Genomic DNA, 15,344 nt, shown 5'->3' with positions numbered 1-15,344 from the left:
CGAGCCAACATTGGGATGACTTGCACGAAGGAGGTAGGGTTAAGTGACCGCTTATCGGTTGAATTCCCAGTCTGCCTAATCATGAAGCTCCTGTGGCCAAGTGGTTAAGGCGCTGGTCTCGTAAACCAGAGGTCCTGGGTTCAATTCCCGGGCGGGATCACTTTTCCTATTTCCTCCTTTAATCATTGCTCGACGGCAAAACTGAAAAAATTGCATCATAATCTCCAATGTAATTCCTTGTTTTGATATAACTTTGAGTAACTTTATTACAAAAGGTGATAACAATGTGAAATCAAACGAAAAAATGGTTAATATTTGAAACATTAAAATGTGGATTTTGATTTGAGACAACATCAAACACTGTAATTCCTTGTTTTGACAACATCAAACAATGTAATTCCTTGTTTTGATATAACTTTGAGTAACTTTATTACAAAAGGTGATAACAATGTGAAATCAACCGAAAAAATGGTTAATATTTGAAACATTAAAATGTGGATTTTGATTTGAGACAACATCAAACACAGTTTGCTTGATTGCATCACAGATGTGCTACACACAGTTTTGGCCTACAAATTTAGACTAATATGTATAAAAAATAGAATGCATTTAATTATATACACTGTATAACATTGGAAAGATGCAACAAATCAAATCAATTATACTTCTACGTGATTTAAGTTATGAGCCAATTCACCATTCAAATCCTAATGTACCTTATAGTTTAGATACTCATGAATTATCATGATGCAAACTACTTGTTTGGTTGGGTCACATCCATATCAGTTAGCCACCCATCCACCTGCCATTTGCTGTCCAAATTTGCTATACAGAAAATACATGTAATAAATGTTTTGGCAAAGCAACATTAAAAGTCATTGAACCTATATACATGTAGTATGCTTTTATACACATGATGGAATAAATGAACATGATCATTTTATTGTGGTCCCATCAACGGCACACATCCGACACTTTACGGAAAACAACTTTTATCACCTACTTTGTGTGCCGACGTAGCAACCTTGTCTTCTAACCTTCAGTAGGCCCTTTATCCAAAAAGGAAAATTACTCTAAAGACAACCTCTACATTGTACTTGTAAACAAGTTGAAGAAAATGCATAAATTGAAGAAATGACAAACAGGTGAGAACTTCAAAATAATACTTTTGATCCTGAAAAACAACTTCCCTGTAACAAGTGTCTATGCCTCTTTAATTGTTTTATTGTCTACAGAATAAATGCATCTATGTACATTTCTAAACAAATGATTTACAAATGGTCATCATGCTAGATGTTTAATACATCTACAGAATGTAAATGTTCCATGATTTTCTTTTGGTAAATAAAACATGAAGTGGCATCAAGCTTGCAGTGTGAAAATACTGCATTACTGCCAAATCCCAGCTGCAAGTGAATGCTACATATATTTACAAAATGCGGATAATATTAACAGAAACATTAGAGATTCGCCTAATGGCGCATATGGGTTCCATTGATATAACTGGAATTCTAGGCACAAACTAAAAGTGCCCTCTTGTAAAAATCTTACCAGCAAATACATGTAAGAGCACATTCTTGTTGGAATTTTCAAAGGAGGGGGCTCTATAAGTGAAAATTACCTGAAGGCAAAGGTGTGCATGTGCGCTATTAGGCGAATCTTTGCGGTACATGCATACACCATAGACTTAAAGATGATATACAATTGTTGCAAATGAAACAATTTATCGCCAAACTTAAACTTCTTCAAGATTGGTTGTCCTAACATGGAAGGATCCTTTTGTCTTGAATACATTGTAGCTTCAACACTTCACAAGTAAATGTGCATGACAAAATTGATGTTCACAACAGTGCATTCTATCTGAGAGGAGGCCTAGCACTAGGTCCAAAGACAGGTGACGAAGAGCGTCGGAATCCTGGAACCTGTGGAGATTTGTAGAGTTTATCAATAAAGTCAATCTGAATGCGGTACAACAACATGTGCACATTAGGGAAGACTTGCATCTGTCTATCTTGAAACAACACCACTGTGAGACAGTCTCGAGTGACTGCCAACTGCTGCTTACCACTGCATAGGAGAGACGCCAACACATTGCCAGCCTTGTTCTTCAGAACAAAGTGTCCATAAACATAAGCCTCAATGCGATTTTGTTTGACTGCATTGACCCCACCTGTGCAGAGTGATAGCTCAGTGGCATGTGGGAGACCATCTATGTAGACATCTGCTCCTTCTGTATGACTGATATCAAAGTGCCAAGTCATTTTGATCAACTTGGACTTGATATGTGGGTTGCTACATGAGAGAATTGGATGAATGACAAAACGGTCTTGAGGCACACCACGTGCACCCTTGATGCTAGGCTTCAGTTGGATTTCATACTGGCGGATTTCTTGAGGTGGTACCGAGGAACTTGATAGTGACGAAGGTGGACTCTCGGCTATAAGAGCACGATATCGAAAGGCACATAGTACACTCTCTCTAAGTATGTTCTTAGCAAAGGGATGATTTGCAAGCTGAGATTGTTCCACTAATGCCAACTTCGGAGCTGGGATATTCTTGAATCGAATAAGTGGTAACAAACAGTCAATGTTCTCTTTGATATGTGGTAGTTGACTTTCTGATAAAATCCATGATTCTGTTGCTTTGTACACTGTCAGCTCATCATTGGCAACTACGTCAGACCGCTCAAGAATCTTAGCAAGCTGTTGTTGGGTGAGGTACAGCCAGCTGGGACATGCTGATGCTTTCTGGAGATGAAAACTTATGATATCATAACACCTCTGGGACAAAGCATCATCTAACTGTTCCCCATAGCATAACCAATCTAGAGCACCTGGTATGCAAAACTGTCCAAGTAGTTTATCCACATATTTCAAGCATCTAGTTTTCAATCCGAGTACACCATGTTTATCAGCAAGAATTGACATGGAAGCAACTGTAGTGCTGTTGATAAACACTTTCCTATCATAATAATACCTTAAATAGGCCTCAAAGACCTCCGCACATGCAGGTGTCTCCTCTAGTGTGATATGGTGTTGTTTGGCTTCCTGCCACTCACCATACAGCATGTTTTTAAAGTAGGCACTTGAGCCTGCTAATATAGCACGGTGTGCAGGGAACTCATTGCCGCCAACGACAAGTGTGATGTCAGATGTTGCTTTGTCCAGGAACATGTGATGAAAGTCAAAAGTATCCTTGTCAACAGGCAGCTCCTCTGTTGATGTGGATGAGGCGTTGCTACTTGTGGAATCACTCGTTGAAGAGGTTTCTCCACTTTCTATGACTACACGAATAAGGGTATCAAAATCCATCTGAAAGATAAAAAGGTACAAGCCTTTAATACCGTATTGGTCCGAGTATAGTCCCACCCGTTTTTTATGTGAACATTTTTCACAATTGGGGGTGGGATTATACTCAATTTCAATAACATTTTTTTTTTTAAGTTTATTTTTTTCCGGTGTTGGAGTGTCCCTGGACCTAGACCTAGATGTTAGATCATTCATGGTTGACCTAAAAAAAAAAAAAAAAATTTCAAGATATTTTGTATTTTTAATATGAAAATTGATACTTTGTTTTCAGGTCATACTCTATTAATGATTTCAAAATGCATTCAAATTCAATGCATTTTGAAATCATTAATAGAGTATGACATGAATACAAATTATCAATTTTCATATTAAAATACAAAATATCTTGAAATTTTTTTTTTTTTTTTTTTTAAGGACAACCATGAATGATCCTAGGTATACATGTAGGTCCAGGGAAAATCAAAAGAAGAAAAAAATAAAAAATAATTTTTTTTTTCTACAATTTCTGAAATTTTTCGAAAAATGGGGGGTGGGATTATACTCGAACGTGGGACTATACTGGGACGAATACGGTAATTGAATTTAAATACTTTAGACTCATAAATAAACTTAAAATCATCTTAAAAAATGTTTTCATAAATTTGCCTACTGTAAAGCATACAACTTTCGCAAATGAATAGATCTGCACAAATGCACACTGCAAATGAATCTGCACAAATGCACTCTGCACAGATGGGGTGAATGCAGTCAAACATATCCGATGTCAATCTATGATCACCGACCTCATAGGCAAGGAGCAGCCTATCTATTCATTTATTTAATAATCACACAAAGAGGTACACTGCAACCTACTTTGCTGCAAACTCTCTGCAGTTGCATCAGCATATAAGCGAGGTCTGCTTGTTTTCTGTTGACAAGGGTAGTCTTCAGTGAACTGCTCTTTTCAGAGCCACCAAACCATTTACATTAGCAGATAGGTGAGGTCTGCTTGTTCTCTGTTGACACGGGCAGTCTTCAGTGAACAGCTCTTTTCAGAGCCACTAAACATTTCTCGCCTAGCAGAGAGGCGAGGTCTGCTTATTCTCTGTTGACAAGGGACAGTCTTAGGTACTTTGTTCTGAAGAAGTCAGAGTTACACCTGACGAAAGCTTGACTTGACTACAAGTTCATACAGTTGCTATTCTCCATGAGTAACAATGGTTGTCATGACCTAGTGGTATTTGCACTCAGATAGTGACACAAATGGGTTCTACAAAGGAGATCCCCAGGCTTGATATTAAGGGGTGTCATACTCTATTAATGATATGAAAATGCATTGACTTTGAATGCATTTTGATATCATTAATAGATGACATGAATACAAAGTATCAATTTTCATAAAAAAACACAAAACATCGTGCAATTATTTTTTTTAGGTCAACCATGAATGATCCTAGGATTTAGGTCTAGGTCCAGGGACACTACAAAACCAAAAAAAAAAAAACCTTCAAAATTTCGGGCAGGGTATTTCCTGCCCGGGTAACCGCGAGCCCGCCAGAAAATCCTGGCTTAGTTCTTACCATGTCTTTTTCTATCGCTTTTTCTTTTTCTCGTGCTTTGATTTCTTGGAGACTTCACTTGCTAGTTGTCTGTTGCTTTCATCTGCACTTCCTAGCTCACTGATCTTCTCCTGAACCTACAATGCAATCAAATCAAAACAACATAAAATAATATTAACAAATGTTTGATTCTGTCTTATTTCGTAAATCAAAGCTTATTTTTTAGATTTTTTACCAATTTCAAACCAAAGCCTACTTTGCTATTTTGCCCAACGGATCAGTTTCTCCGACACAAAATGTCCTCACCCACTCACACTGACACCAAGTATGCCCCCTTTTGTGCACGCCACTGATCATCCATACACATCAAGTATGATGTACAGAGCATCTGGCATAGACAATGGGAGGATGTGATCTTTTGCAATTAAAAGCTGATTCAAATGTACATCACATAACTAAATGTGTCTGGTTGTGTCTGCATATTAAAGAAATAATGTTTGATGACTATGTGATCATTTAAGTATTAGCATTTGAATATAATACCCATTAACGACAATTTGCATCGGATATGAAAACTGCAACCAAAAAATGGCTGTTACATTGCATCATGGATCAAAATTTTTTCATAATATCTTTTTTCCTTCCTTCCATCCCAGTATTATTTTGTTTGGCCTTATAGAGACTGTACAATACATGTACAATGTACATGTAAAGTCTTTGAGCTTCCAAAAAGGCTTCCCTTTATGGGATTTTTAAATCCCATAAAGGGAAGCAAAATAATGTGTGTGAGTAGCGTTTAAAAAATTGTATTTTACACTACATGTATTTTTGCCCGTGATCTGGGTAAAAAAGGGTCAATGACAACGTTTGCGTGCAAAAATTTTGTATGTTCTTTTGTTTGTTTTTTTTAAATTTTTTGACCCCCCTCCTTCCATGCTTTAGTACCAAAAATGTTTGTCCCTCCCCCCCTTAGTGCAACTTCAAACTTTTTGTGTCCCCCACGTTTTGCCAACCCCACCAAACCAAAGTATTTACGAACATTTTCTTTACAACGGACACCTCAATTTATTCTCTCCCTCCAGTTTAATAAAACTCATATTTTGCAGGAAAAAACACTAAAGTAGATTGGCAATTACAATTGAATACCTTAGTGGAAGAAGGGCCCAACTCCAATTTTTTACAAAAAATGAGTTAGACCCAGCATTTTATTGCCAGCAGACTGTTCTTCCTTGTGTGTGAAAGATGAGCCAAAATCCATCTCTAAATTAGTCTTCCAAGTACACTAAAATCACTTTTTTCATGGAAGAAAGTCCCAACTCCATGGAGTTGGGCCCTTCTTCCACAAATATTGGGTTAAAGAGGAATTTTGTTCATCCATGAAATCTGCTTTTCACTACAATAAATGTGTGCTAACATCTACACATGCTTCTACTTCTGCAATTAATGGATAATTTACAAATTTCTGTAGTCTACATTGTATTTATAACACATCTGCTTACGGAATATAACAGCATGTGTTTATTTGGTCGAAAGGCAGGGTGAGGGTTGATTTACTTTGAAAAATTTGCGTAGGAATTTTTAGCGAAAATATTTTGGTGATGTTCTTATATTTACTTACATTGTAAAAAATTGCTATACAAGCTGAAATTTGTATAGCAGGTTGTCTAAAATGGGAAGCATTTTGCTCCGCTACACCAGTTTAAAAATTGAACCCTATCGATAGGCAGGCATTTAAACAATTTTATGCCCGGCTTTCTGTTCATAAACAAGCTCTGAAAAAAGAACCAACTAGACTTAGCTGTGGTCTAAGACCACGAACACAGCCGTGTTGTGACCCCTTATTGACCTTTGACCCCAAAATATATGAAAGTCCCATAGACATTGGCTAGTGTCAATGTACATTAGCATGTGGCATCACTATGCCATGTTACTTGTGGCAGAAGGGGCATTTTGAAGGTTTTTCGTCTCAGACCGGAAGTGACCCGTTAATGACCTTTGACCCAAAATAAAAAATACCACATATACACTGGGTAACCACAATACATATATGAACATACCGTTACTGTCCGTTGTTTTTCTTAGCTAATAAAAATTTTTTGAAGGTATTTCGTTTTATACCGGAAGTGACCCTTAATGACCTTTGACCCCAAATCTGTGTACACCCCATATACACTGGGTAACACCAATGCATGTGTGCAAGTGGTATCACTGTCCTCGTAATTTGTGGAAGAAGATGCATTTTATAAGTATTTCGTTTTAAACCGGAAGTGACCCCTTAATGACCTTTGACCCCAAATTAAAAAATACCACATATGCACTGGGCAACCACAATTTATGTGTGCATATACCGTTACTGTCCTACGTTTTTCTTAGCTAATAAAATGTTTTGAAGATATTTCGCTTTATACCGGAAGTGACCCTTAATGACCTTTGACCCCAAATCTGTGTACACCCCATAGACACTGGGTAATAACAATGCATGTGTGCAAGTGGCGCCTCTGTCCTACGTAATTTGTGGAAGAAGATGCATTTTAAAGGTATTTCGTTTTATACCGAAGTGACCCCTTAATGACATTTGACCCCAAATTAAAAAATACCACATATGAACTGGGCAACCACAAGTTATGTGTGCAAATAATCTTACTGTCCTACATTTTTCCTCACTAATAAAATGTTTTGAAGATATTTCGCTTTTATACCGAAGTGACCCCTTAATGACCTTTGACCCCAAATCTGTGTACACCCCATAGACACTGGGTAATAACAATGCATGTGTGCAAGTGGCGTCTCTGTCCTACGTAATTTGTGGAAGAAGATGCATTTTAAAGGTATTTCGTTTTATACCGGAAGTGACCCCTTAATGACATTTGACCCCAAATTAAAAAATACCACATATGCACTGGGCAACCACAATTTATGTGTGCATATACCGTTACTGTCCTACATTTTCTTAGCTAATAAAATTTTTTGAAGATATTTCGTTTTATACCGGAAGTGACCCCTTACTAACGTCACGGCTGTGTAATGGATGCTCGCGAGTAGGATATACGCATGCATGCTCGCGAGCCATTTATTTTACACAAAGCGCGATTGATGTATACATGATGTTCGATTGTTCGCTAATGTCCAAACACGATGGACTGAACAAGTAAACTTTTTCTCACAATTAGAGATGGAAAAACTTTAAAAAAGGGATAAGAAACTAGCTAGGTAGTTTGTGCTTATGTATGAACGCAACGGACGGGGTTCATTCATATATATTTTCATGACCAAATGTTGAAAGCAATAATGTGTGATTTGCATAAAAAAATAGATTCCTATTTAAATGTTTGTTTTCATTGCACATTATCCCCTTTTAATTTCGAGCCAAACAAATGAGGTATATCAACGAAGAAAATTGCGATTTCATTCCAGCGCCTACAACAATGCGTGTACTACGCTCGCCGATCGTAACATGTAATATTACAAGGAGCATCGCGCTCGACGTGTGTACACATACATGTATAAGCTGACATCCACAGGAGATGTTAGCAAGCTGTCGATCTATGAACTCTGAATAAAACCGGGTTGACCACCTATGAAATTATTCAACAAATCAATGCGCACTCACATGCTCAACAACGACAACGTCTATAATCAAATGCAGTAAACCTTTGACGAGCGCGTAAAGTAAATATACATCGCGTATTTTGCGTTGGACGCACTTGTCTCTGATTGGCTGCTGAGGCAATTTGGTGTTGCCGAGTGGAAATTTATGAATGAACTGTGCGCCGTACGCGTTGTTAGCGCCTGAGACGAAATTCGTCTCACAGGTTAGCGCCGAATTTCAACATCACGGTAGTCGCGCTCGTCAAAGGTTTGCTGCATTTGACTATAGTAGGCCTACTATACTTGATACTACTACTCGGCTTACACCACCTGCAAGACTGCAAATATAGGAGTGTTGAGCAGTAATGATACAGATACAGATATGAATGGACCCCTAAATCATTCATGCATGCATGATTTTTGCAGTGCCATTGACATAATTGATGTTACAGTGATTAACACATGTGATTAAACCGTGCCGTACTATTACGCTGACTTTCGTATTCGGCGAGGAGAACGATTTCGACCTCCTGGTTTGTTTACAAACAGAGAGGTAGACAAAAAACCGTTCCGCTTGTCCAAACACTCAGGTATCAGAAGGATGGTCCACAATAGCGTTAGTTAGTTTAGTTTATTCTTTCTTTATTGAGGGTAACAACTTCAGTGACCAGCACTGCTTTCCAAGCAGGCCCTCAGTCAATACAAAACATAATAAACACAGCCAAAAAAGAAAGTCTCCAGTAGTTCCATCCCCATTTAGTCAGATTCTGATGAGTTTATGGCAAAATAATTTATATAATAATTTTCTATACATTCTCCTGCGAAGATTGATACCAAATTTGATATCAAAAGTTAAATCATCGTGAGCATAGAAACATTTGTTTGGAAATTCGTGCAATTTTAAAAATGACATAGGGAATTGTATCACGTAGCAGAGCTAGCGTGAGTGCCAAGAATTACGTCGCCTGAATATGCCGGCACGTTAAAGGTTTGCCCATGCATGTCAAAATGCAAATCGAATACCCGCTCTTTCAATTGTGCGCAGGCAAGGGTGCAATGATTCCTGTACGGGCATGCTTCAGGCCACATAATAAGCTGATACCATGCATTGATTTTTGCGTGGTCATTTCGTAATTTGTCATTTTCAAAATTGCACGAATTTCCAAACAACGGCTCCTTTGCTCATTATGATTAAATTTTTGATATCAAATTTGGTATCAATCTTCGCAGGAAAGTGTACAGAAAATTATTATATAAATTATTTTGCCATAAACTCATCCAAATCTGATTAAATGGGGATGGGAACTACTGGAGACTTTCTTTTTTGGCTGTGTTTATAATAATAGTACACAAAAGTGATACAATATAAGATATACAAAAAATGCAATCATAATTATGAATTCATAGACTATACACATTTTAACATGAAATGAGAACATTTGTTTTGAATTGTCTCAAAGACATATTTTCCATATCAGTTCGAATCATTGGTGATAGACTGTTCCAAATATGAGCAGCTCTGACGTGAAATGTACGTAATCCAGAATTAGTGTTGTATTTTGGAACAATCAATGTATTAGACGAATGATTTCTGGTTACATGAGAATGAGTATTATGAACAAATTCAAACTGAGATGATAAATATGAAGGACTAAGATTTCTTAAACATTTAAATGTAAGAATAAGCATACATGTATGATTATTCCATCTGTCACTTAGTTTGATCCACCCTAGTGAGTTTAACATTTCTATTACTGGCGTCCTAATATCAGCAAATAGAATCGTTCTAGCTAAACTATTTTGTAAAACCTGAAGCCTTCTTTGATATTCAAGAGAAAAGTTACACCACACTGAACTAGCATAATCAAATTTAGGGGTTACTAGAGCATTTGATAACATAACAAGAGTGTGATGTGGAAGAAAATGTCTACAACGCCTAATGATACCAATTCTTTTTGAAACATTTTTAGATAAATAATCAATATGAGAGGACCATGACATATTATAATCAAACTTAACACCTAGATATTTGAAATCATCAACCTTTTCAATAATACAATTGTTGTATATAAGATTTACATTACTAAATTTATCTATGATATGATTGTTACCAAGGATCATTAATTTAGTTTTATCTACATTTAAAATGAGTTTGTTAGCTGTTAACCACTTTGCTACGTTACACATGTTTGATTGCAAATGTGCTTGAAGATCTACCTCATTCTTAGCTCTACAAATCAAGGTTGTGTCATCAGCGTACATGACTATTTTGCAATCCACAGTGGATGCTAAGCAATTTACAAATATTATAAAGAGCAATGGCCCTAAAATTGATCCCTCAAGTGAATACCTATATTGATATCTTCAAATTTTGAAAGAGTAGCATTTACATTAACAGCCTGAGATCTGTTGCTTAAGTAAGATTTAAACCAAAATAGTTCATTACCATTTATGCCATATCTGCTCAGTTTATCAATAAGTATATCATGGTTTACCACATCAAACGCTTTTTTAAATCAAGAAAGATCATACCTGTAGCATATCCATTATCCATATTATTTAAAACAAAATCTTGGACATCAAGAAGAGTTGTAGTCTTTGAATGATTGGCACGGAAACCAGATTGTGCACTTGAGAGAATATTTGCATCATTTAAGTACTCATATAATTGATTATATACAGCCCTTTCAATAATCTTGGACACAATGGGTAGGACTGAAATTGGCCTATAATTTCCAACATTATTTTTATCACCCGACTTGTGAATAGGTGTTTCCTTTGCCTTTTTCCAGTTATCAGGAAATACAGAATTGCTTAAAGACAAGTTACAAATGTAGGCCAGGCAATCAGAAATAAACGGTGCAGCCAATTTGAGTAATTTTACATTAAATTGATCAAATCCAGGTGATTTGTTGTTAGGCAAAATAAAAAAATAAACATGTTTCACGTCCCCTCCCGCTTCCTTTTTTGAGGTTTCCTCAAATATATTTTTATTTTTTGAAATTCAGTTATAACTTTTCAAAACATATGTCTAGGAAGTTGGAATGCTTTCTATAGCCTTGTTAAGATACAAGAAACATTTTAGGAAGGTTTTGTGATCATTGGAGGAGGTGTAACTCTCAGAACAACAAATAAAAAAGGGCCTCCTTCTTTTTCCAGGCATTATTGTATACGCTAAAACAGCTCTAATTATGGGTATTTACACCAATTTTGCGATAAAAAATAGAAAATAAAAAGCACCCTCCTCCTCCTTTTTCTTGAAAACCCGGACGTGAAACATGTTTTATTTTTTACTTGGCCTTATCCATATTACATATTTGTTCTAATACAAAATCAGAGGTTATTTCTAGAAACGTAAACTTATTTACAGTACAGTATTGCTTACAATATAAATGGTTACATGGACAATTAGTTACATTTGTTTTACTATCAAATTGCTTACCAAGTGTATTACCAATTGATGTAAAATAGTTGTTAAATTCATTTGCAATACCACTACTTGAATTTGTTTGACCACTATCAGAATTTACTACGCTAGGAGCGCTAACAGTCTTAGCGTGATTCACGTTACCTGAATAGGGATTTAAAAGCTGTCACGTAGAACCATGTGCTTCTATTGTCCAATTTGTCATCAAGATTTCATATGGAAACAGTTCAGACCCAGTACACGATTATGTCAGAAATTAATATTTTGTTCTGGGTCTGATTATTCGGACTAGTGATTAAATTAATAAGCTTACTCATGTACTTTAATACCTTTTCTTCAGTACTGGAGGGAATCACAAATATGGCGAAAATAGCAGTAATCTGAAAAAATGCCATACACAGAAGACCATAGTATAAGTATGTATCAAGAAACTCCCTAAAACCGGATACATTCCCATCCATTTCAGTAATTCCGATGATACAATCAATACGGAAAAGTGGCAATGTTGATCACCACACCACCATCATCATCAGTAGTCGCTGGCAGCTGGGCGATACCGGCCCCAAACCAGCTTGGTCTATTACACAATTGACCTCAATCATATCAAGCCGATGGGCGCCCGTGGAAGACTTCCGACCGGTATTGTTGGTCCAAGCAGCCAAAATATCGATTTTCAATAATTATCTAAATCAATATTATTGAAGGATGTCTACAAAAACTCATTTTTTCCCAAGAACCAGTAAAGCATGGAATTCTCTTTGTCAAGAAACCATTACAGCTGGCAGCCCCATCTTTAGAAATTTTCAAGAAGAAAAACCTCTAGCATGCCAGTCACCTAGCGACATGCGGTTTTCGCCCCCGGTTTTCGCCCTGCTGCCTCAATACCAACTTCAGAAGGTTAAAAAAAATAACACTTTGATGTTTTGCAAAAGTTCATTCTACAAATCATACACTTTGAAAACCTGAGACGAAAATACCTAGATAGGGTAACTTGGGGTAAATTGGGACACAGGGTAATTTGCAGTGATTTCGGAAATAGGCCTTTTTATACCTTAAAAATAATCACATTTAGCCCATTTTTGCAACAAAAGAACTCTGATATACTGCTGTCTTTTTTATATTTCCAACCATTTAAAAGTAGGCCTACTATTCTTCATTAAACTGGAACTTCTGAGGGCCGTAAGCTTAACACATCAAAAAAAAATCCTTTTTTCTAAGCAGAGGTCACGACGTGAGGCTAATGGCCCGGATTAGTGTTTCTCAAATTAAAAAATGACTTCTAAGCCACCTTTTCAATTAAATAAGACAAAGATTGTTACTCTTTTCTGTGAAAGTTATAAGAAAAGTTTTCTTTTAGAATTAATGTTCCAAATTGGGGCAAAATGGGACGCCATTGATTTATTGTGTGCTAACTGTCCCATTTTGTCCCAACAAAAAAAACTTCCCTCAGTAAATCAATGGTGTCCAATTTTACCCCAGTTGGCCCATTTTACCCCCAGCTTCTTTTCAGCAACAATTTCGCATCGGGGTAAAATGAGCTAAAATGGGACGCCTCAATAAAATAATAATAAAGCCGGAGGCCGACGGGCACCATTTTTTGCGCTCTGGACTCTTATACATTGTGGTTTTGTAGTCGGGCATTGAGTATTATTGCCGAGTAAACAGTGGTAAAAATATGGTATCCCATTTTCCCACTTAGGTGGACCAAATTGGCATGCCCCGTTTCCCCCAGGTAGACTATGCCATAGTCGATTTTTGATAAATAAAAGCATCATGATGAAAGCACTCAGCTGAACTCGAAATTATACTGATATTAATTACATCAAAATACTATATACATGATGCAACTGCATTTTTTTTTTCGTTTGTGCTATCGAATTTTATTTTGCCCCCCCTCTAACCAAGAAAGCTGGCTACGCCCCTGGTCTCAGTTGAAAACTTGCTTTGTGCCCCCCCCTAACCAAGAAAGCTGGCTACGCCCCTGGTCTCAGTTGAAAACTTGCTTTGTTGTTAATGAGTTAAAAGTATTGTTGTTCCAGCCCTCTTTTACAACATATTATAACTCAACACCTACAAGTAGGATATATCTGTAATAATTGAATTCTTCTACACACTCGAACTCGCTATGAAATGATCAATGCAATTTTTGCCAAAACTCACTAACATTCGCAAGATGATGTGAATTACCAAATCGCAACAGTTTAAAATTGTTATGATAACAATTTCAGTGATTAATTTTGCTTACTATTTATGAGCTTGAGTGACTTTCTAGGCCTATAGTCAGGCTTTGCCATTTGAAATTGGCAGGGGAGCTTTTAATCGTTCGTGCATGCGCTCTTCCTGAGTGTTACAGGAGAGCACTTATAGGAGAGCATTTTGACTGTACTGTATGTGGTTATTATTATTACACCAAAAGTAGCTAGCGAGCAATAAAAAACTCTCCTCGGTTTTATTTGTACATTATTATGCGTTTTCCAGTTTTTGCCATTTTTTGCCGGTTTAATTACCAGGCAAAAATTGGCACAAACAGGTTTTTGCCACTTTGCCGGCAAAAACCGAAATAAATTTCAGGGGCACACGAAAAGAAATCGGCAGTTGTATACCGGTTTTGTTTTTAGAGAGACTAGGGTAAAAGGGACAGTGGGGGCATGGTATCTTCATGCATGCAGCACTATATTTGGTTTTGAGCTGCGGGAGATGCTTGAAACCAACAGTATTCCTTGATGTGGCGGCCAACTTTGAGGAATTATACTTATTTATTACCAAAATATTTGAAAATCTTTGCTGAGATAATTATAGACAAATATTGAAAGATAATATATTTCTTTTACCATAAAAAGAATGCTTTTTACAAGCATAATAGCAGAAAATCATGATGAAATTATGCAAATGAGCTAATTAGGTCCTATCCCACTTACCCCATCCACTTGGGGTAGGTGGGACAGTGGTTCTTGAAATTAATTGTTGATACAAAATTGCATATAATGCCCCCAACATGCTCAAAAATTAAATTAATACTGAACACACCTATTGAATGATAGTCCGACGAGTAGGACCTGTTTTTTTTTTCTTAGTTACCAACTATAATCTTATAAACTCTGATCGCTCAAGACAGATTAACCACAAAAATACACTAACCGCGCCTAATCCCGAATTTTTTTTTTTTTGGGCGGCGCGGTCACTGGACTTGCGCGATTCGTCTTTCTTGCACCATGTCAGATAGTGATCATAGTGTGAAATGAGTATAGTCTGGTAACTTAGAAAAAAAGGTCCCACTCGTCGGACTATTAAATGACTTGATTATTGATTTTGTGACTGAAAATCGCAAATCGTGGGTATTTGGGGGTTTGTCACTAAAATCCAAGAAAAAAATCTGCCTCATGTATTAATATGAAATTAATAATGATAACGATAGTATTAGGCCTACTATTTTTTGGTATAATGTTAATAATCCCCAAAATGTGTCCCACTTACCCCAAAGTG

The 15,344-nt window shown here is 36.7% G+C and overlaps 1 protein-coding gene across 1 annotated transcript; it reads right to left on the bottom strand.

Annotated features, from left to right (window-relative positions):
• Nucleotides 1–414: 414 nt before the first annotated feature.
• On the bottom strand, nt 415–12,363 carry LOC140148931 (kelch repeat and BTB domain-containing protein 2-like). Its single transcript, XM_072171042.1, has 3 exons — nt 12,191–12,363; nt 4,868–4,983; nt 415–3,311 (listed from the first exon to the last, which is right to left on the bottom strand). The coding sequence occupies exons 2-3, from the start codon at nt 4,868–4,870 to the stop codon at nt 1,857–1,859; spliced, it is 1,458 nt and encodes a 485-aa protein (XP_072027143.1). The 5' UTR covers nt 4,871–4,983; nt 12,191–12,363; the 3' UTR covers nt 415–1,856.
• Between the last annotated feature and the right edge of the window lie 2,981 nt (nt 12,364–15,344).

Source organism: Amphiura filiformis, chromosome 3 (assembly GCF_039555335.1).
Source record: "Amphiura filiformis chromosome 3, Afil_fr2py, whole genome shotgun sequence".
In the NCBI taxonomy this organism is placed as follows: Eukaryota; Metazoa; Echinodermata; class Ophiuroidea; order Amphilepidida; family Amphiuridae; genus Amphiura; species Amphiura filiformis.
Note: the sequence above shows the minus strand (reverse complement) of the source record. Positions and strands in the feature narration are given on the sequence as shown.